Source organism: Bombina bombina, chromosome 5, assembly GCF_027579735.1.
Source record: "Bombina bombina isolate aBomBom1 chromosome 5, aBomBom1.pri, whole genome shotgun sequence".
NCBI classification, from domain to species: Eukaryota; Metazoa; Chordata; class Amphibia; order Anura; family Bombinatoridae; genus Bombina; species Bombina bombina.
The window spans coordinates 656,247,449-656,271,118 of record NC_069503.1 but is presented as its reverse complement, the minus strand read 5'-3'; the positions used below and the strand labels follow the sequence as shown (position 1 = coordinate 656,271,118).

General features: G+C 34.6%; 1 protein-coding gene across 1 annotated transcript in view; it reads left to right on the top strand.

The window, feature by feature from the left end:
- The window catches only part of LOC128661585 (cadherin-10-like), a 543,762-nt gene that overhangs the window by 302,231 nt on the left and 217,861 nt on the right, over positions 1 to 23,670 (top strand). The window contains exons 3-4 of the mRNA XM_053715824.1: positions 8,582 to 8,701; positions 13,369 to 13,536. Coding sequence (XP_053571799.1) covers positions 8,582 to 8,701; positions 13,369 to 13,536 — 288 coding nt within the window. The remainder of the gene's footprint in view (positions 1 to 8,581; positions 8,702 to 13,368; positions 13,537 to 23,670) is intronic.

Here is a 23,670-nt window from a genome sequence, read left to right as displayed (position 1 = left end):
TTTAAACAACGTTCTAATTTATTTTTATTAAAAATGTATCAAATTTTCTTAATTCTCTTGGTATCTTTTGTTGTAAAACAGGGAGGTAAATTCAGAAATGTGCATCTGTCTGAAACACTATATGTCAGCAGTTTTGGAAGAATGTTATCCATTTTCAAGAGCACTAAATTGCAGCACTATTTACTGCCATGTAGTGACTATAGACAGCTATCTAGGTATCTTTTCAACAACAAAAAAACAACAAAAAATATGTGAACCAAGCAAATTTGATACTAGAAGTAAATTGGAACCTTTTTATTAAAAAAACAAAAATGTATGCTGTGGTAGATAACAGTCTGATTTGTTTTCAGAAATTCTATATTGTTTATCTCCAGTTGTGTCATATAATTTATTTGTAGGTTGTTGTAAAATTTAACTCTTAAGTGTGCATAGTAAAGGCGGTGCTCTGCTCATTCATGTCTTAAAGACCAGTTTTCTTGCTAACAGTATGACTGTGTCTAAAAATCTCTCACACCTCCTTAGACCCTTAGGTATAATAATAAAGAGAATCAGTTTATTGATCAATGTTATCTCGATGTTACGCTTGTACTTAATAATATTAAAGGGACAGTCAACACCAGATTTGTTGTTGTTTGAAAAGATAGATAATCCCTTTATTACCCATTCCCCAGTTTTGCATAACCAACCCAGTTATAATAATACATGTTTTACCTCTGTAATTACCTTGTAACTAAGCCTCTGCAGACTGCCCCCATTATTTAAGTTATTTTGACAGACTTGCATTTTAGCCAATCAGTGCTCACTCCTTAGTAAAGTCATGTGTGTGAGCTCCATGTTATTGATATGAAACACATGAACTAATTACCTCTAGTGGCGAAAAAACTTTCCGATTAGAGGAGGCCTTCAAGGTCTAAGAAATTAGCATATAAACTACCCAGGTTTAGCTTTCAACTTAGACTACCAAGGGAACAAAGCAAAATTGGTGCTAAAAGTTAATTGGAAAGTTGTTTAAAATTGAACGCCCTATTTGAATCATGAAAGATTTTTGGACTTGATTGTCCCTTTAAGTTCTTGATAATGAGCTAATTAATATATGTGGTTAAGGTATTACATTTTTGTCAGCTGAGTTTTGAGTGCTGTCTTATAATGAAGGACTTCCACAAAAACACCTGTAATTACAATTGTTGCAATCCCCATTTCTTAGGATTTATAGATACATTCATAGAGGATGCTTAAATGTTGTGTTCGCCACTCAAGGAGCTCAACTAGTTGGCATTCATCCATTGTTGGTTCATTTACAGGGCACTATTAAGGGCTCAAATCCATTTTGTTTGTGACAAATGGAAAGTGAAGCTGTATTCCATCTGCTTTGTAGCAATGTTCAAGACCATAACTACAAATTTTTACCCCAGAGGACATTGGAGGTAAAAAAAAGAGCCTCATGTCACTGAAAATGGCAGAGAGATAGGTTTAAGCTTGATGAGATCCCGTGTGACATAAGCATAAGAAAGGATTGGAACCAGCTGAAGACAGTGTCATGGATCCCATTGTTTTCAGTCACTCTATTAATATTCTATGGTCTATAGTGTCAAATGATGCAAACAGGTCAAATGATTTTAGTAGAGAGTAATCCCTTATGCCTCTTCCTCTCAATAAAACATTTAGCACAAAACCACAGCTGTTTTGTGCTCTTCCTTTTTCTGAATTCTGACTACAGTCCATCATAAACTTTATGAAATTACAAGTGGACTTCCAATTGCTTGAGAATTACTTTTTAAAGTGAAATGAGAACTCCAGTTATGTTTCTTGATTTTAAGCATACATTCTGATTAAGCATTGGAGTTTATGCTTTTACATTAAGGTAAACATTATTTGAAATAGCTTACATTTAGTTAATAAAGTGCTTACAATAATATTTGCTTTTGGTATTATTTGTATTTGTCAATTAAACCCGAATAAAGGTTTAGTTTAGAAAAGCATCATGCAAAAAAACTCCATAATTTATGAAAGAACTTACCTGATAAATTAATTTCCTTCATAGTGGCAAGAGTCCATGATCTAGTGATGTATGGGATATACAATCCTACCAGGAGGGGCAAAGTTTCCCAAACCTCAAAATGCCTATAAATACACCCCTCACCACACCCACTATTCAGTTTAACAAATAGCCAAGTAGTGGGGTTATAAAGAAAGGAGTTAAAAGCATCAACAAAGGAATTTGGAAATAATTGTGCTTTACAAAAAATCATAACCACCATAAAAAGGGTGGGCCTCATGGACTCTTGCCAATATGAAAGAAATTAATTTATCAGGTAAGTTCTTACATAAATTATGTTTTCTTTCATGTAATTGGCAAGAGTCCATGAGCTAGTGACAAATGGGATAGCAATACCCAAGATGTGGAACTCCACGCAAGAGTCACTAGAGAGGGAGGGATAAAAATAAAAACAGCCATTTTCCGCTGAAAAAAATAATCCACAACCCAAAAAATAAGTTTATTCTCATAAATGAAAGGAAAAAACTTAAATCAAAAGCAGAAGAATCAAACTGAAACAGTTGCCCAAAGAACTTTTGTACCAAAAACTGCTACTGAAGAAGCAAATACATCAAAACAGTAGACTTTAGTAAATGTATGCATAGAAGACCAAGTTGCTGCTTTGCAAATCTGATCAACTGAAGCTTCATTCTTTAAATCCCCAAAGTAGAGACTGATCTAGTAGAATGAGCTGTAATTCTCTGAGGCGGGGCTTGACCCGACTCCAAATAAGCTTTATGAATCAAAAACTTTAACCCCGAAGCCAAGAAAACAGCAGAAGCCTTCTGACCTTTCCTAGAACCAGAAAAGATAACAAATAGAGTAGAAGTCTTCCTGAAATCCTTAGTAGCGTCAACATAATATTTCAAAGGTCTTACCACATCCAAAGAATGTAAGGATCTCTCCAAAGAATTCTTAGGATTAGGACACAAGGAAGGAACAACAATTTCTCTATTAATGTTGTTAGAATTTACAACCTTAGGAAAGAATTTAAATGAAGTCCGCAAAATCGCCTTATCCTGATAAAAATCACAAAAGGAGATTCACAAGAGAGAGCGGATAATTCAGAAACTCTTCTAGCAGAAGAGATGGCCAAAAGAAACACCACTTTCTAAGAAAGTAGTTTGATGTCCAAAAAATGCATAGGCTCAAATGGAGGAGCCTGTAAAGCCTTCAAAACTAAATTAAGACTACAGGGAGGAGAAATTGATTTAATGACAGGCTTGATACGACCCAAAGCCTGCACAAAATAATGAATATCAGGAAGTTTAGCAATCTTCCTGTGAAATAAAACAGAAAGAGCAGAGATTTGTCCTTTCAATGGACTTGCAGACAAACCTTTATCCAAACCATCCTGAAGAAACTGTAAAATTCTAGGAATTCTAAAAGAATGCCAAGAGAATTTATGAGAAGAACACCATGAAATGTAAGTCTTCAAAACTCGATAATAACTCTTTCTAGAAACAGATTTATGAGCCTGTAACATAGTATTAATCACTGAGTCAGAGAAACCTCTATGACTAAGCACTAAGCGTTCAATCTCCATACCTTCAAATTTAATGATTTGAGATCCTGATGGAAAATGGACCTTGAGATAGAAGGTCTGGCCTAAGTGGAAGTGGCCAAGGTTGGCAAATGGACATTCGGACAAGATCCGCATACCAAAACCTGTGAGGCCATGATGGAGCTGCCAGCAGCACAAACGATTGTTCCATGATGATTTTGGAGATCACTCTTGGAACTAGAGGTGGGAAAATATAAGCAGGTTAATAATAACAAGGAAGTGTCAATGCATCTACTGCTTCCGTCTGAGGATCCCTGAACCTTGACAGGTACCTGGGAAGTCTTTTGTTTAGATGAGATGCCATCAGATCTATTTCTGGAAACCCCCATATCTGAACAATTTGAGAAAACACATCTGGGTGGAGAGACCATTCTCCCGGATGTAAAGTCTGACGACTGAGATAATCCGCTTCCCAATTGTCTATACCTGGGCTATGAACCACAGAAATTAGACAGGAGCTGGATTCTGCCAAAACAGGTATCCAGGATACTTCTTTCATAGCTTGCGGACTGTGAGTCCCACCCTGATGATTGACATATGCCACAGTTGTGACATTATCTGTCTGAAAACAAATGAATGGTTCTCTCTTCAACAGAGGTCAACATTGAAGAGCCCTGAGAATTGCACGGAGTTCCAAAATATTGATTGGTAATCTCGCCGATTTTCAAACTCCTTGTGCTGTCAGAGATCCCCAAGCAGCTCCCCAACCTGAAAGACTCTCATCTGTTGTGATCACAGTCCAGGTTGGATGGACGAAAGAGGCCCCTAAAATTATATGATGGTGATCTAACCACCAAGTCAGAGAAAGTCAAACATTGGAATTTAAGGATATTAACTGTGATATCCTTGTATAATCCCTGCACCATTGGTTCAGCATACAAAGCTGGAGAGGTCTCATATGAAAACAAGCAAAGGGGATCGCGTCCGATGCTGCAGTCATGAGACCTAAAACTTTCATACACATAGCCACTGAAGGGAATGACAGAGACTGAAGGTTCCGACAGGCTGCAATGAATTTCAAACATCTCTTGTTTGTTAAAGACAAAGTCATGGACACTGAATCTATCTGGAAACCTAAAAAGGTTACCCTTGTCTGAGGAATAAAATAACTTTTTGGTAAATTGATCCTCCAACCATGTCTTCGAAGAAACAACACTGTTGATTTGTGTGGGATTCTGCAGAACGTAAAGACTGAGCAAGTACCAAGATATCATCCAAATAAGGAAACACTGCAATACCCCGCTCTCTGATTACAGAGAGTAGGGCACCTAGAACCTTTGAAAAGTTTCTTGGAGCTGTCGCTAGACCAAAAGTAAGAGCAACAAATTGGTAATGCTTGTCTAGAAAAGAGAATCTCAGGAACTGATAATGATCTGGATGAATCGGAATATGAAGATATGCATCCTGTAAATCTATTGTGGACATATAATGCCCTTGCTGAACAAAAGGCAGAATAGTCCTTATAGTCACCATTTTGAATGTTGGTACTCTTATATATCGATTCAAAATCTTTAGATCCAAAACTGGTCGGAATGAATTCTCTTTCTTTGGAACAATGCATAGATTTGAATAAAACCCCAGACCCTGTTCCTGAAACGGAACTAGCATGATTACCTCTGATAACTCCAGGTCTGAAACACACTTCAGAAAAGCCTGAGCCTTTACTGGGTTTACCGGAATGCATGAGAGAAAATTTTTTCTCACAGGCGGTCTTACTCTGAATCCTATTTGTACCCCTGAGAGATAATACTCTGAATCCAATGATTTTGGACCGAATTGATCCAAACATCTTTGAAAAATTTTAATCTGCCCCCTAACATCTGAGCTGGAATGAGGTCCGCACCTTCATGCGGACTTGGGGGCTGGTTTTGAACTCTTAAATGGCTTGGATTTATTCCAATTTGAAGAAGGTTTCCAATTGGAAGCAGATTCCTTGGGGGAAGGATTAGGTTTCTGTTCCTTATTTTGACGAAAGGAGCGAAAATGGTTAAAAGCTTTAGATTTACCCTTAGGTTTTTTATCCTGAGGCAAAAAAACTCCCTTCCCCCCAGTAACAGTTGAAATTATTGAATCAAACTGAGAACCAAATAATGTATTCCCTTGGAAAGAAAGAGATAGCAATCTGGATTTAGAAGTCATATCAGCATTCCAAGATTTGAGCCACATAGCTTTTCTAGCTAAAATAGCTAAAGACATAGATTTAACATCAATTTTGATAATATCAAAAATGGCATCACAAATGAAATTATTAGCATGTTGAATAAACTCAACAATGCTAGACAAATCATGATCCGATACTTGTTGCGCTAAAGCATCCAACCAAAAAGTTGAAGCAGCTGCAACATCAGCCAAATTGCAGGCCGAAGAAGATGACCTGAATATAAATAAGCTTTCCTTAGATAAGATTCAAGTTTCCTATCTAAAGGATCTTTAAAACAAGTACTATCTTCCGTAGGAATAGTAGTAAGTTTAGCAAGAGTAGAGATAGCCCCATCAACTTTGGGGATCTTTTCCCAAAACGCCAATCTAACTTCTGGCAAAGGATACAATTTTTTAAACCTTGAAGAAGGAATAAAAGAAGTACCAGGCTTATTCCATTCCTTAGAAAACATATCAGAAATAGCATCAGGAACTGGAAAAACCTCTGGAATAACCACAGGAGGTTTATAAGCAGAATTTAAACGTTTACTAGTTTTAATATCAAGAGGACTAGTTTCCTCCATATCCAATGTAGTCAACACTTCTTTTAACAAAGAACGAATATACTACAATTTAAATAAATGAGGATTTATCAGTGTCAATATCTGAGGCAGGATCTAAATGAGGATTTATCAGTGTCAATATCTGAGGCAGGATCTTCTGAATCAGATAGAACAGAAAAGGATAATTCAGTATGTTGCTGGTCATTTGAAATTTCATCAACCTTATGAGAAGTTTTTAAAGACGTTTTACGTTTATCAGAAGGCAAGCCATCTGAATAGAATCAGAAATAAATTATTTTAAACTTACAGGTATATCTTGTGCATTAGATGTTGAGAGAACAGCAACAGGTAATGAACTACTACTGATGGATATGAAAAGAGAGAGAGATGCACTCAGCTGAGACAGAACAAAAGCTGGAAAAACTTCCGTGCCATGTTCATTTTAGGGTGCCACTCAGGGTGCATACTCTTTTTGCACACTATGCCCCTTCACAGAGAAAAAATGTCCTGTAGCATATCAGTCTGACCCTGCCCAATGACAGTCCAGCACTGAAATACCAGGCAATTCTTCTCTGAACAAGAGAAACAACAACCCCAGCCGATTGTTTCGGCCTTTTGTGGGCCTCGTCAGTGAGGTGCAGTCGCATGTGTGCAAGGAGTCCACGTCTGGTTTCCCCTTTTACTCTTAGGGAGACCCAAGAGCAATTTGCATAAATATAAAAAGAGAGAGAGATGCACTCAGCTGAGACAGAACAAAAGCTGGAAAAACTTCCGTGCCATGTTCATTTTAGGGTGCCACTCAGGGTGCTGAAACGATCATCTGGGGTTGTTGTTTCTCTTGTTCAGAGAAGAATTGCCTGGTATTTCGGCGCTGGACTGTCATTGGGCAGGGTCAGACTCATATGCTACAGGATATTTTTTCTCTGTGAAGGGGCATAGTGTGCTAAAAGAGTATGCACCCTGAGTGGCACACTGTAATAAAATGAACTGGCACAGAGGTTTTTCCAGCTTTTGTTCTGTCTCAGCTGAGTGCATCTCTCTCTCTTTTTATTTATGCAAATTGCTCTTGGGTCTCCCTAAGAGTAAAAGGGGAAACCTGACATGGACTCCTTGCACACATGCCCTTAGAGAGATGCGACTGCACCTCACTGACGAGGCCCACAGAAGGCTGAAATGATTGTCTGGGGTTGTTGTTTCTCTTGTTCAGAGAAGAATTGCCTGGTATTTTGGCGCTGGGCTGTCATTGGGCAGGGTCAGACTGATATGCTACAGGATATTTTTTCTCTGTGAAGGGGCATAGTGTGCTAAAAGAGTATGCACCCTGAGTGGCACACTGTAATAAAATGAACAGGCACGGAAGTTTTTCCAGCTTTTGTTCTGTCAGCTGAGTGCATCTTTCTGTCTTTTTATTTGTTTATATAACTACTACTGATGGATACATTATCTGCATGTAAAAGTTTATCATGACTATTACAAACCACAGCTGGAGGTATAATCTCCACAAGTTTACAACAAATGCACTTAGCTTTGGTAGAACTGTTATCAGGCAGCAGGGATCGAGCAGTAAATTGAGACATCTTGCAAATGTAAGAGAAAAAAACAACATATAAAGCAAAATTATCAATTTCCTTATATGACAGTTTCAGGAATGGGAAAAAATGCAAACAGAATAGCCCTCTGACATAGAAAAAGGCAAGAGGCAAATAGGAATGGGGTCTAAAATAATGAAAATATTTTGTGGCAAGTATGACACACAACAAACAGAAAAATATTTTTTGGCGCCAAAAACGTCCGCAAACGACACACTCGCGTCATAGATGACGCAACCTTGTGAAAGGACCCTGCGTCAACTAAGACGCCGGAAATGACGAATTTCACATCCCTCTTCCATTCACTGTACTCTGAGAGGAAACGGACTTCAAAATGCTGAGAAGTGCATATCAACGTAGAAATCTTAGCACAAACTTACTTCACCACCTCCATAGGAGGCAAAGTTTGTAAAACTGAATCGTGGGTGTGGTGAGGGGTGTATTTATAGGCACTTTGAGATTTGGGAAACTTTGCCCCTCCTGGTAGGCTTGTATATCCCATACGTCACTAGCTCATGGACTTTTGCCAATTACATGAAAGAAATATATTTTATTTTCTTTATTACAAATTACAATAAATTCATTTTAAAAAGTACTTATTTGTTTACTACTTATTGAGTTTTCCTAAAAGTGACCTTCAAATAAAATGAAACCTAAATTGCTTTGCTTTTTTATTTATTTTTGTATACAGGTACATTTGTTGTTCAAGTTACTGCTGCAGATGCTGATGATCCTTCTTATGGTAACAGTGCCAAAGTAATCTACAGCATACTTCAAGGACAGCCATATTTTTCCGTTGAACCTGAAACAGGTCAGTTGCTGTGGTATTTTAAAAGCCAGTGCAAAAACATTCATTATGTACTAAAATATCATTTGACATTAACATATAATTGCATTGTAAAAATAGTAATAAAAAATATCATAAATCATGTTCCACAGTCATTATTGATAGAGTATGATTTTTCTTTTATGAAATAATCATAGTTACTAAAATATATATATGATATGAACTGAAATATTAATAAGTGTATTACCTATTACTTGTATTTCCTGACTGGAGGGATTTTTTTCATCATTTTTTTTACTCACCTTAAGTTTTATAAGCATCAGAATGAGAGGTTCTCAGCAGCTTGCCTTTGCCCTCTTTTTCAGTAATGCTGCTACTAACCTTGACTACGCATCAAAGATGTGTGCATGGCACATGCAAGCCTACAGGTATATATGTTAAATGAATGAAGCTAAAGGTGACCTCTCACTGAGAGCTATTTTAAAAGCTATTACTCAGATTTCAAAACTCTACTGAAAGAACTTTGTTCTGAGAGAAACACTGGCTGAGATTTATTTTCTGACTGCTAGCAGGAGTTATATTTTATTAATGTTTAACTCTTAACTCTACCGTTTTCATCACTTATAGGGGTATTCTAGTGTAATAATACAATGATCTAATTTGTTAGAGTATGTTATGAAACAAAAGATTGCCTCAAAATATGTTTTTAACCCCTGCAGATGGATAAACACATAGTAAAACAAACACACATCATGCATGCTGCCAACGCCATTCCTTAGAAAGACAAGGACAATGATTGGCTGTTCTTGATAAAGCCCAGAGGGGCGAAACGTGTCAGGAGGTTCTACCAGAGCTTATGTGGGCTCTTTTTACTTAAGGAAAGAAGTGTTGTCTGCTTGACTTAAACAGAGCAGTTTTAATTTCAATGTATTAATCACATATAGCAGCCGCCTTTTGCGGTTTGAACCAGTGAATACCTAATAGCCTGTTGACTTTGAAATAAACTATTATAAGCAGAAGTATTTATTAAAGCTAACGTTACCTGTTATGGGCCGGAATAGTGGTGCTTATGATAATCACGGCTAACTCAGGTAGTTGTCCCAATTATTATGTAACGCTGATTCACACTGTACTTAGTACTTGTGACCCTTGTTGCATTATTACTGATAGAGTTAACGTTACATATGCGCTAGAAGTGCAGCGCTCACAATATTTACAGCTAACTGTATGCAACACCTGTAATTTCAAATAATTTGTATTGTTCACTCAAGTTTACTTAGTAACAGTGGCAAGTATTGTGTCAATCCAACCAATAGTACACTCCATAAGCCAACTGGTACTGCTACATCTTTCACAGTCACCGATTTGGCATTTATTTAATGTTGGTTTGTTAAAACAATGGGATAATAATACATGTGTATAAGCATAACACTCTTTTATTATTACTTTCTCCAGAACTACACATTAGTAATATTATTGCTGATAATAGAAAGTAACACAATTGATGTGTATTATCTCCAATTTCTGACGAGAATTTAATGTAGCACAACAGATGTTTGGACAACATTAGATTGTGATCGTTACGCTGAAATTGTGATTATAATATAATTTTTATCTCTAACATCCTTGTTGCACATTTGCACATCCTAACAATATATTATATTAAATAATATTACTGCAATACCTCTTACATGCGGACATAATGGCATTGCATAGATAATGTGCCAATAGAATCTCATAGGGATTGAATTTGATTAGAGGAGATACTATGTTGATACCATTTATGTTGTATTTACTCCTCCAGCTCATTCCACTGCTCCTAGACATTTTCCGACCCTAGATTAATTGTGTGAAGTTACTTAACCACAAAGGCCTATTGTTAATACTTTTCAAGGGTTAATTTCTCATACACTCCTCTTTCCCTGTTTTAATTTAGTTTTTCACCCAATTTTTACTTTAAAATCAATAAAAGTTATGTTTTATTTATTTCTTTCAATTCTGCCTTAGTTGTCAGCACAGAGAGTTCTGAAGTGCATTCTATAGTGGGAATATCTCTCTTTTCCCACAATTGTAATATAAATTCTATCTTGCAAAGCACCACTTCCTAAGTTACAATCATAAATATAAATAATTATAGTAATATTTTTATTGACTTAACTGGGAGATTGCCCCTTTGTAGTGCCATTGTTTATCTGCTACTGTTCTTGATAATGCTTATTGACTATGCTAAATCTCTTGTTTTTGGCAGATAACAATTTCTGATCATTGTTTGATATTTCTAGTGTGATTTTTTAGTGATCACAATCACAAAGTGCTTCTGCTGATATTACCTCTCTAGCACAAAATAGTTATCTCCCGAAGTTATTTACCTAGTTATTCTCAACTGTATCTCAAATGTAAAAGTTTCAAGACAAACAAAATGACAATATCAGGGTTTATCGATTTCATCACCAGTTGAACGTTGATTGATACCTTTAAATAGTGTGTAGTAATGCTAACTGGAGACATGTATGATTAAGCTGTTATGTTCCAAAACCATAAAGATATGTGTGTATATCTCTCTAAGGGATTTGTACAGAGGCATCATCAGCCTATGTTTTTGTTGTGTTATTGATTGGCTTATTTTTTAGTGTGTAAAGTGCTTAATTATGTTTTACTTTAATTGATTGAGTAGGTAATTTTTTTAAATGTATTTGGATATGTTGCTTTTTAATGTCGCCCAGTATGATGGGTTAATTTCAGTGTGTTTTGTGCATATGCAAACCAATGTTACAGTTACAATTTTTGGGGTAACTGATAATAATTAGAAATGTATTAAGGTATTAAGTCCTTTTAGCTGTGTAATTCAATTAATTAAATATGGCACTATAAATGTGGTCACAATTATTAATATATTGATTGTGATCAGTTGAGACTGTACTTTCAGATGTTAAAGGAATGTAAACACCCAAACATGTTCTTTCTTGATTGAGCCAGTGCCTACCATTTTAAAATTCCACTTTACTTCTATTATCAAATCTGATTCATTCCTATTTTGTGCTAAAGAGATACCTATGTAGACATCTGGAGCACTGTATGACAGGAAATAGTGCTACTATCTAGTGCTCTTGTAAATGGAACATTCATGCAAAACTGCTGCCATATAGGGATCTAGAAATGGGCTGGTTCCTAACCATATGTCACTGCTTATCAATAAAAGATACAAAAAGAACAAAGACAAATTGACAGTAGAATTAGTGCTCCAGATGCTTTCTTAGGTACCTCTTCAACACAGAATATCACTAAAACAAAGCAAATTTGATAACACAAAGCAAGTTGGAAACTTTTATTTACAACAGAATTCTCTGTCTGAATCACACACAAAAATAAAAAAATAAAATGAAAAAAATTGGGTTTATATCCCTTTAAATTCAAAGCATACTGAACAATACTTTCCCAAATAATGAGTACATTTATAAACTTTGACTTTTCGTGTAATATTCCAAAAGTACAGTTATATTTTTTAAAGGGCCAGTAAAGTCAAAAGGAAACCCTTCAAATTCAGATATAGGGGTAGATTTATCTTAGTGCGAGCGGACAGGATACAATGTAGCGTATCATGTCGGCTACACATTGATAAATGCCGACAGCATACACTGTTGGCATTTATCATTGCACCAGTAGTTCTTGTGAACTGCTGGTGCATTGCCGCCCCCTGCAGATTTGCAGTCAATCGTCCACGAGTAGGGGGTGTCAATCAATCCGATCGTATTCGATCAGCTTGATTTCTGTCCGCAACCTCAGAGCAGGTGGACAAGTTATGGAGCATCGGTCTTCAGACCGCGGCTTTATAACTTCTGTTTCCAGCGAGCCTGAAGGTTAAATAAATCGGCCCCATAGCATGTTATTTTAAATGACTTTGCATTTTGCTTGTTGAAAAACTTGTTTTGTTCTCTTGGTGTCACTTGTTGAAGAGTAACTTTTTAACTCTTTTGAGCAACAAACCTTTAAAGGGACAATACACCCACATTTTTTCTTTCATGATTTAGAAAGAGAATGTATTTTTAAACATCTTTCTAATTTACTTCTATTATCTAATTTGTGTTATTCTCTTGATATTCTTTGCTGAAAAGCATATCTAGATATGCTCAGTAGCTGCTGATTGGTTGCTGCACATAGAAGCCTCATGTGATTGGCTCACCCATGTGCATTGCTTTTTCTTCAAATAAGGATATCTAAAAAATGAAGCAAAATAAATAATAGAAGTAAATTGTAATGTTGTTTAAATTTGTATTCTCTATCTGAATCATGAAAGAAAGATTTTGGGTTTAGTGGCCCTTTAATTATGCTAAGCTATTCATAACACTGTGCTGTTGGAAACAAGTTTGGGTTATTTTGTGTGTTTATACAGTAACCATTCTCAATGTGCAGTGTATGACAAGTGATGAGTGCTGATTATTTACCTTTTGTATTGTTTATCTGTAATATTCCCAGACACTTTCAACTTTTATGTAGAGGAACATAAACCATATTTTTATTTACATATTTTAATTTGAAATGCATTGAATAATTGTATTTTTCTTTCACTATTTACAAATATACATACAACTCATGTTTATTTGTTACCATTCTAAACTCGAATGAGATTCGGTTGAATCATTTTTACTTTAAAAAGTGTATAAATGAAATGTATTTCTTTTTTCTTCTTAAAGGAATTATTCGAACTGCTTTGCCAAACATGAACAGAGAGAACAAAGAGCATTATCAAGTAGTTATTTTGGCCAAAGACATGGGAGGTCAGATGGGAGGATTATCTGGAACTACTACCGTGAATATTACACTTACTGATGTTAATGACAATCCTCCCCGCTTCACACAAAGTAAGAAATGTTCATTTAAATATTCTAAGAGTTATCTCAGAGTAAATATTACATTAAGTAAAGGAATTCTTCATCACAAATCAAATATCGCTAATCCTTAAGAAGATATGGTTTGTTTATCCACCTGAAATTGTTCTTTTATTCTTTGTATTACTAAATTTATCATTTTTATGGATTTTATGGATCTGTGGAAATCCTCTATCTGTTGTAGGGATAAATTTATATTATATAAAAATAACGATAATTAAAAATAGACATGTATACAGTTTCCACTTATGAAATGGTGAGCTTAGACTTGCAGCACAATGCCAGAAAGCAAAATAAACCTACAAACATGATTTCATGTTATGTATGCAAAGAAAATAAAATCCCCTTTAATCCTACTCTTCTTGTCAACTTTTTTTTTTTTCATTTTTCTCTCATCTGTCTTCAAACTGATGGGAAGTATAATCTATATCTGTGTGCTTCACCTATTTTCCCTCCAATTCTCCATTTGATTTCCTCCATTCTGATTAATCTACACTGCATAGAGAATGTGAGAAGGTTCTTATGACTTTTTTTTCAGTTTTTCAGTTTAAAGTATTATAATTACTTCTCTTTCTTCCACTAATAATGCTTTTCGATAACGTTTATCACCCTTTTTACACATTTTCTATTCTTCATCATTGCCACACCCCTTTTTTATGGTTCTACTCAAATTTTTTCATGATTCTTGATTCCTTTCTATTTCCTACAGATTGATACTGATAAAATATATAAATGCATAGTTGCCATGCTGTCAGTGATACAGAATATTTTGCTTTCTTTCATACAATCTCTTATTGCTGGTATCCTTCTTAATTGCATTTATGGATGTTAATTCTCCCTTGTTTAGTCATTTCTCATCTGCCCCTCTCAACTCTTATTGTGTATAACATAACAGTTGTAGTACTAAGCACTATTTATAGTCTATGGGCCAATTAATCATAGTTCAAACAGACAAGGTTCCCATCCAAGAACCTTTCCATGTTGCATCACAGCGAGTGGGAAGAATCTGCTGCCTGTATTTACCATTTCATTTACTAAGAGGACTTAACTCTACCACTCTTGAGGTGGCCAAGAGGTTCAGTAGTAGTGGTCTTATAGTAGCTTTTTAAACTTGCTCCCAAGAGTCTGCATCCCTGGGGCTCTAAAGCTACATCAGCAGCTTCATAAATTGAGCCCTATATAAATTCTGACATCATTTACAAATAATCCCCCCTTGACCTCTTTGCTGCTGATCTAAGAACTCAGTCATGAAGTTCCATAAACCTGGAAATCTACTCAGAGTTCAGACACTCTCCAAAACTAAAAAGTAGAAGACATACTAAACCCTAACAATGTCTCTTTTAATTTACTGTTTTGTAAAACTCCCCTGGTAGGATAACATCTACCACATTGATATACTACAGTGTTTTAAACTCACACCAATATTGTACAGAGACACCTGCCCCTTTGTCTGTTATATGATTTAAGAAAGACCATCATTAGTCTCCTTTTTGCTGCCTCCCAAAAATATAAAAAAAAAATATATTAAACATCTTTTTTTTTTTTTGAGTAAAAAATTTCCTTTGTCCTACATCTCCTAGGGAAGTAAACAAGTAAAATCTTAAATTGCCAGCTATTTGATTTAAATGATTTGCAGGTTACAGAACTGGATTCATATTCACCATTCCAAGATCTTGTTTGACAAACTGTATTATAATAAATAACAGGAATGGAAGAAATATATATTTAAAGGGACATGAAACCCAAACATTGTCTTTCATGATTCAGTTAGAGAATACAATTTTAAACAACTTTCTAATTTACTTCTATTATCTAATTTGTTTCATTCTCTTGATATCATTTGTTGAAGGAGCAGCAATGAACTACTGGTTTCTAACTGAACACATGGGAAAGCCAATGACAATTTTTATATATCTGCAGGTAGGGATGGGCGAATGTTTCTAAAAATTTGAAATTTAAAACGAATTTTGATACATTCGTTCGTTCGAATCGAATTTCGAATGTTTATATAACATTCTAACATTCTATTTTCGAATTTTTGTTTTCAAATTTTTCAATAAAATTCGAAAATATTCTTTCGAATAATAGAATGTTTAGCTATGTATTCATTCAATTTCGAAATGTAATATTTGAATGTGACATTCAAATTTGAAATAGTATTTCTAGTCTACAACTGTTTTTAATAAATGTCACATTCAAATTTGAAACATGGATTTCTAGTCTAATACTGTGTTTTAAATGTGATATTCGATTCGAATGTGATATTCGATTCAAATGTGATATTCGATTCGAATGTGACATTCGAATTCGAAATAGTGTTTCTAGTCTACAATTGTGTTTTATAAATGTAATATTCAAATTTGAATGTGATATTCGAATGTAACATTCGAATTCGAATGTGACATTAGAAAACTGTAAATAACATTCAAAAATCGAATTTTTAAGAATATTTGTTCTTATCAACATTCTATTATGTAAATCAAATTTCTACAATAACATTTGTTCTAACATTCGAATTCAGATATAAACACATTCCCCCATCCCTATCTGCAGGCACCAATCAGCAGCTAGAACCTAGGTTCTTTGCTGCTCCTGAGCTTACCGAGATAAACCTTGCAGTAAAGGATAACAAGAGAAGGAAGCAAATTAAATAATAGAAGTACATTGGAAAGTTGTTTAAAATTGTATTCTCTATCATAAAAGAAAATTTTTGGGTTTCATGTCCCTTTAACTATTAATAGGTGTTTAAAGTTGGAGTTGTGCTAGAAGGAATAAACATTAAGAGCTCCGTATATAAAATATTGAACTATATGCATAGAAAGAAATACAAAAAATATGAAATTAAATCATAATGTTGTTCAATTTGAAACACTATACTATACAATTTGTTCCCTTTTAATGTATTCCAAATGACTTGTTATACCTACTTCAGAGTATTAAATGTAAGGAAAAATATTCCTTAATATTTATTTTCATAATTGAAATAGCTGCTTTTACTCATTAAAACAATCACCTTTTTTTTTTTTTTTTTTTTTTTTTTTTTTTCAATACCTATATCTCATACCTGCCACCCACGGGTGCTATTGCCTCCTGTTTACATAGCTTTTGTACAGGGAATATGCTTGTTTTCATATTTTTAGTGTAAGATGTGGTTTCTACAGACAAGTTAGCTATTTCAAATAAAAAATAAATGCAAAGGAGTCACTTGCAAAAAATGAAATACACTTCAGTAGGTAAAATGTACAACTGGAAATAGATAAAAGGAGAGACCATTTGAGTGTAAAGTATCCCCTTAGTACAATATTAATTTACAAATTTAAGCATATAATCAAGAAAAAAATTATAATTGTGAGAGTTTGTACATATTTGTTTCTAATTAACCCTTTCACGGCTAAGCTTTTTTTTGCCCCATTGCCAGTTTAAAGCTTTTTTGTTACCAATATTTAAACACTATTTAAAGGCATATTTCAGTGAGTGACCCACAAAAAAGTATATAGTTTTTTTTCAGCAGGCCCAGTAAATTCACAATATTCCATTATTACATGTATGTGTTTTGCATCCTATAAGTTGCAACATCAGTTTCCATTAACTATTACTCATGTCACTTAAACATGGTGCTATTATAATTCATGCTATCTTAACATATTTCCTTCTATTTTCTCTCACTTCAAAGCCATGACCTTTTCTCTTATTCATATCTGAGTTTTTCTCACCCTAGAGTATACATGAAAACCAGGAACATAGAGTTAATGTCAAGTTAAGAAAGTAAGATTTTTGGCTTATAAATAATACAATTTAACAAGTATGAATTATATTCCTCTCCCTTTAATCATGATATACTTTAAAGTAAACACTGTGCAAATGATTCACTAGAATAAATGTATGTATGTATGTATCTATCTATCTGTATACAGAATGTATGTGTGTGTTTATGTATTTTTTATTTAATTTAACAAAATCCACAAGTTTGTTTTTATTTATCAATATATCTTCTATTTTCAAAATTCAATAAGAATTATATAGTGCTTCTACTACATCCTTTCTTTCTTTATCTGGAGTAATTTTTCATGTATTTTGTTTACCTTGATAAATAAAGAGTGTGTCTGGAGTTTAATAAAAAATATCAGTATTGGTCTTCAAATATATATACACCCCTGACAATTTCCATGATTTTCATTTATAAATAATTGGGTGTTTAGACCAGCCATTTCATTTTGATCTATCAAATAACTGAAGGACACAATAATATTTCAGTAGTGAGGTTTATTGGATTAATAGAAAATGTGCAACATGCATCAAAACAAAATTAGACAGGTGCATAAATTTGGGCACCCCAACAGAAATATTGCATCAATATTTAGTAGATCCTCCTTTAGCAGAAATAACAGCCTCTAGTCGCTTCCTATAGCCTGTAATGAGTGTCTGGATTCTGGATGAAGGTATTTTGGACCATTTCTCCTTGCAAAACCTCTCCAGTTCGGTTAGGTTTGATGGTTGCCAAGCATGGACAGCCCACTTCAATTCACCCCACAGTCTGGGGACTGGGATGGCCATTCCAGAACATTGTACTTATTTCTCTGCATAAATGCCAGAGTAGATTTTGAGCAGTGTTTTGGGTCGTTGTCTTGTTGAAATATCCAGCTGTGGCGTAACTTAAACTTTGTGACTGATTCCTTAACATTATTCTCAAGCATCTGCTGATATTGAGTGGAATCCATGCAAGCCTCAACTTTAACAAGATTCCAAGTACTGGCACTGGCTACACAGCACCACAGCATGATGGAATATCCACCAAATTTTACTGTGGGTAGCAAGTGTTTGTCTTGGAATGCTGTGTTCTTTTGCCGACATGCATAATGCCCCTTGTTATGACCAAATAACTCAATCTTTATTTCATTAGTCCACAGCACCTTCTTCCAAAATGAAGCTGGCTTGTCCAAATGTGCGTTTGCATACCTCAAGCAACTGTGTTTGTGGCGTGTGTGCAGAAAAGGCTTCTCCCGCATCACTCTCCCATACAGCTTCTCCTTGTGCATGGTGTGTTGAATTGTTGAACGATGCACAAGAGACACCATCTGCAGCAAGATGATGTCTTTGGATATGGTCTGTGTGCTGTTTTTGACTGTTCGCACCATCCTTTGCCTCTCCGATATTTTACTTGGCCTGCTACTTCTGGCCTTAACAAGAACTGTGCCTTTGGTCTTCCATTTCCTCACTATATTCCTCACAGGGGACACTGACAGCTTAAATCTCTGTGATAGCTTTTTGTAGCATTCCCCTAAACCATAATGTTGAACAATCTTTGTTTTCAGGTCATTTGAGAGTTGTTTTGAGGCCTCCATGTTGCCACTCTTCAGAGGAGAGTCAAAGAGAACAACAACTTGCTGTTGGGCACCTTAAATACATTTTCTCATGATTGGATGCACCTTTCTATGAAGTTCAAGGCTTAATGGCCTCACCAAACCAATTGTGTGTTCCAATTAATCAGTGCTAGTTAGTTACAGGTATTTAAATCAACAAAATGACAAGGGTTCCCAAATGTATGCACGTGTCTAATTTTGTTTGGATGCATATTGCACATTTTCTATTAATCCAATAAACCTTATTTCACTACTGAAGTATTACTGTGTCCTTCAGTTATTTGATAGATCAAAATGAAATTGCTGATCCAAACAACCAATTACTTATAAATGATCATGGAAATTGTCAATACCATAAAGAGGTTTTAATAATATCATAAATCATAAGAACAAATATACCTAATATATAGTTTGTTAATATTTATTTTATACGATGGTGAAAGTCCATGAGATCATCACATCTGGAATTACACTTCAGTCCACTAGGAAGAGGCAAAACACCCATACATACGAGAGCTTTAATCCCTCCCACTCTCCCAGAATCCCTTAGTTATAGATTGGTGGCTGCATTTAGACAACAATAAGCAAGCACTACCCAAGTGCCCAACCAAAAATAAGCTGACTCCTAAGCTTACATTCTTACTTTTTCAAATAAAGATACCAAGAGAACAAACAAAATTTGATAATAGGAGTAAATTAGAATGTTCCTTAAAATTGCATGCTCTATCTGAACCATGAAAAATTTCTTTGGACTAGACTATCTATTTAACTAAGAGTGTTGTTTTTTTATTATTATTTATTTATACGTGCCAACAGTGTAAAAGAAAAAACAACACACAACTAAGAGTGTTTAAGGAGCTACAACTCACAACAGTTTTAAACCAAACTTTTTGTACTGAACTATTTCCAAGAATTAAAGAATACATTCACTCTGCTATTACTGTGTTGATGGCTGTCATGCCTCTGGCAGTTAAATGCAGATGCATGCATGCAGCAAAAATGGATACTTTGCAGACCTTGAGCTCATCAGGGACATCCCTTAAGAGTGACCCACTAAAATACCCTACAGATAAACAGGGTACTTTAGAGTATGATGATTCCTCTTCTGAGATCGGGTTTTCAGAGATTCCAGAATTCCCCCCTAAAGTGTTGGTGGAAAATACGACTTTTAATTTCAGGCTAGAGTATATTCGTGCATTATTATGGGAGGTGTTAAGTGCTTTGGAAGTGCATAATTATCAACCTCCTGACAAGCTACCTGTTTAAAAGATTGAAAAATTATTTAAGCCAGCTCTCTCCCTTTCTGTGCCTGATTCAGTTGCTGAGCTAGTGACTAAGCAATGCAATAAAAGAGGTATACCTTTTATTCTGTCCACCAAATTCGAATCAATGTTTCTTTTTGCAAAACTATAAGTGTGGGAAACAGTTCCTAAAGTGGATGAAGCCATTACAATTATTGCTCAGTGGACTGATATTCCCTAAGTGGATATTACCACTTTCAAGGATACTATGGATAGAAAGAGTTTAAGCTTTCATAGACAATCATTTCAGATGGCAAGATTTATGTTCCACCCAGCTGAGAATGTATGACTGTGGCAACTGTGTTCTGGTGTGAAAATCTTTCAGAGCTCATATCTAGTGAAGCATCCTTGGATGGGATCCAGGTTTGTTTATAGATCACAAAACAAAATTAGCAATGGATGCTGCCCACTCACCACAAGGCAAGACAGATATAATTCATGATAGCAAACCTCGACTACCCGGTCCTTAATAAATTGAGCCCTTTGTGTCTTTATTTCTCTTAGTCTTCCTAATTATTATTTTTTTTTAAATCCTACATTTGATTGATACTAGGCCATGTTAAATATTTAGAAACCTGACTTGAAGCCCCTTATAAACTCTATTACAATCCAATTACTTATCAGCAGCACATACAAACTCATGCATGTAGATTTCAACAATTTTTTTTTATGATTTTAAAAAAGGAAAAACATTATTATTATCTATTATTTATTATTGCACCTAAATAAATCCTCACATTATTTTTAAAATTGTTGACATTTATATAGTAAACGTAACAAATGCTAAGAAACATACAATAGATACACCCTAGCTGTTACTCAGTGAATGATGTAAAGGTAGTAGGTTCAGTGGTAATTTGCAGAAGCACTTCTTCACAGAAAGGGTGGTTCATTCATGGAGTAAACCTCCATTAGAGATGGTAAGGCCAAACACTGTGGGGGACTTCAAAAATGCCTGGGATAAGTCTAAGGTACTAGTTTTCAAACCTGTCAACAGGCCACATTTTGAGGTTATCTGAACTAAAGCGCAGATGAAATAATCAGCTGATTAGTAAACATGGTTATTTTACCTGCTCTCATCCAAGGTAATCCAGTAAACCTGGTCTGTTGGGGAGGCCTGAGGACAGGTTTTAAAACCAGTGGCCTAAGGCTATCCTACGAATTAGATAAATTAAAGTGATGGTAAATTCATACCAACTGTTCAACATATTTTAAAAGCTCTTATCTTAACTAGCATATCGATATGCTTTTTTAATATTAAAAACATCAGTTTACTGAATAACTTCGATTTTATTACGAGCTCTAGGATTCTCTATTTCAAATGCGCAAGTAGTATAAGAGTTGCGCATGCGCATTGCATCGCAATTAGTGAGTTCAGAGCACAGGAGCATGCAGGTACTTTTTAACATGGGGCGCATGGTTAGCCAATGATTTGCTAAAATGTATGTCAATCAAAGCAGTAGCTTAGAACATTTTCGAGAGAGGCTGAATATAAAACTGTTATTCAGTAAACTGATGTTTTTAATATTAAAAAAGCATATCAATATGCTAGTTAGGATAAGAGTTTTTAAAATATGTTGAGCAGTTGGTATGAATTTACCATCACTTTAACAGACTGGTGGGCCTGTGGTTCATATCTTTCAAAATCTATGTTTATAAGTCTCTATAATACTGACTAATATTTTTATTTGTTGAATAATTTCAATTAGTGGTAAAAATATATTTGTATAAAAACAGTAATGGAAACATTAGTCTTCATATATAATTGCATTATAAATACAACTTGCAAACTTGAAAGTTAAAGTTACCTTGACATTCATACATCACTTATATATATTCAAACATCTCCAACCTATAAACCAGCTACTCTGTAATCTTGCAGGATTTCAAAAGTGAAATACAATTGTTAAACCTGCTCTAAAATATGTTCTCTTTTAAATGGCACAATATTAGTCTGGTGTCTGTAATCTTACAATTAATATAATTTATCCTGTTTGTAACATTAGTTCATTTTATATGTTAATTCATAATTATATTAACAGTAAAGAAGAAGAAAAAAAAAATATATATATATATAGTACAATTGTTATGCACACAACACTTTATAACCATAATTGTTAGGTTAACAAGTCAGGTGAAAGTTTACATTTAGATAGAAATTGATGTTTGTAGTTCATTATCAATTAAGGTCACAATAAAGCTTTTCTTGTTTTTCCAATGCATTTTATTTAAGACTGAACATGAGGATGTCAGGCATTTTAAATGTCATATTTCCTTCAGACATCTTTATTGATATCAGATGAAAAAAATCTTGCAACTTTGCTTTGCAAAATTTAAGGGACAGTCTACACCAGAATGTTTATTGTTTAAAAGGATAGATAATCACTTTATTACCTATTCCCCAGTATTGCATAACCTACACAGTTATATTCATAAACGTTTTTACCTGTGATTACCTTGTATCTAAACTTCTGCTGGCTGTCCTCTTATTTCAGCTCTTTTGACATTTTAGCCACTCTGTACTAACTCCTAGGTAACTCAGGGAGTTGGTGAGCACAATGTTATCTATATGGCCCAAATGAACTAGTGCTATCTGGCTGTAAAAAAAACTGTCCGAATACCCTGAGAAAGGCGGCCTTCAAGGGCTTAGAAATTAGCAGATGAGCCTACCTAGGTTTAGCTTTTAACAAAGAATACCAAGAGAACAAAGCAATTTGATGATAAAAGGAAAGTTGCATGCCCTATCTGAATCATGAAAGTTTAATTTTGACTAGACTGTCCCTTTAAAGGGCAACTAAACCCAAAATCTTTCTTTCATGATTCAGATAGAGAATAGAAATTTAAACAACATTACAATTTACTTCCATTATTTATTTTGCTTCATTTTTTAAATATCCTTAGTTGCAGAAAAAGCAATGCACATGGTGAGCCAATCACACAAGGCTTCTATGTGCAGCAACCAATCAGCAGCTAGTGAGCATATCTAGATATGCTTTTCATCAAAGAATATCAAGAGAATAAAACAAATTAGATAATATAAGTAAATTAGAAAGATGTTTAAAATTGCATTCTCTTTCTAAATCATAAAAGAAAAAAATGTGGGTGGCATGTCCCTTTAAGCCAAAATTAAGCAGTGATATTGCCATTTGGCTTTTATATACTATTTTTAAAACTAGTATTTCATTTGGCTAACTCTTATACAAAATAAAAATCTTTGATAATACAGTTCTATGTTTAAGTTGAAAACATCAATATGATAATCAAAAAAACAAATGGGGTTTTAATTTTATATATTAATATTGTTTACATTCCAAACTTTTAGTATATTTGAAATTCATTGTTCTCAACTCTGTTTTGGTTTTACTATTGAGGTACACATTATATCTCTTTTAAAATTTTAGCCCCAACCTATTTACTAATGAGATAATTCTGAAACATCTGGATAT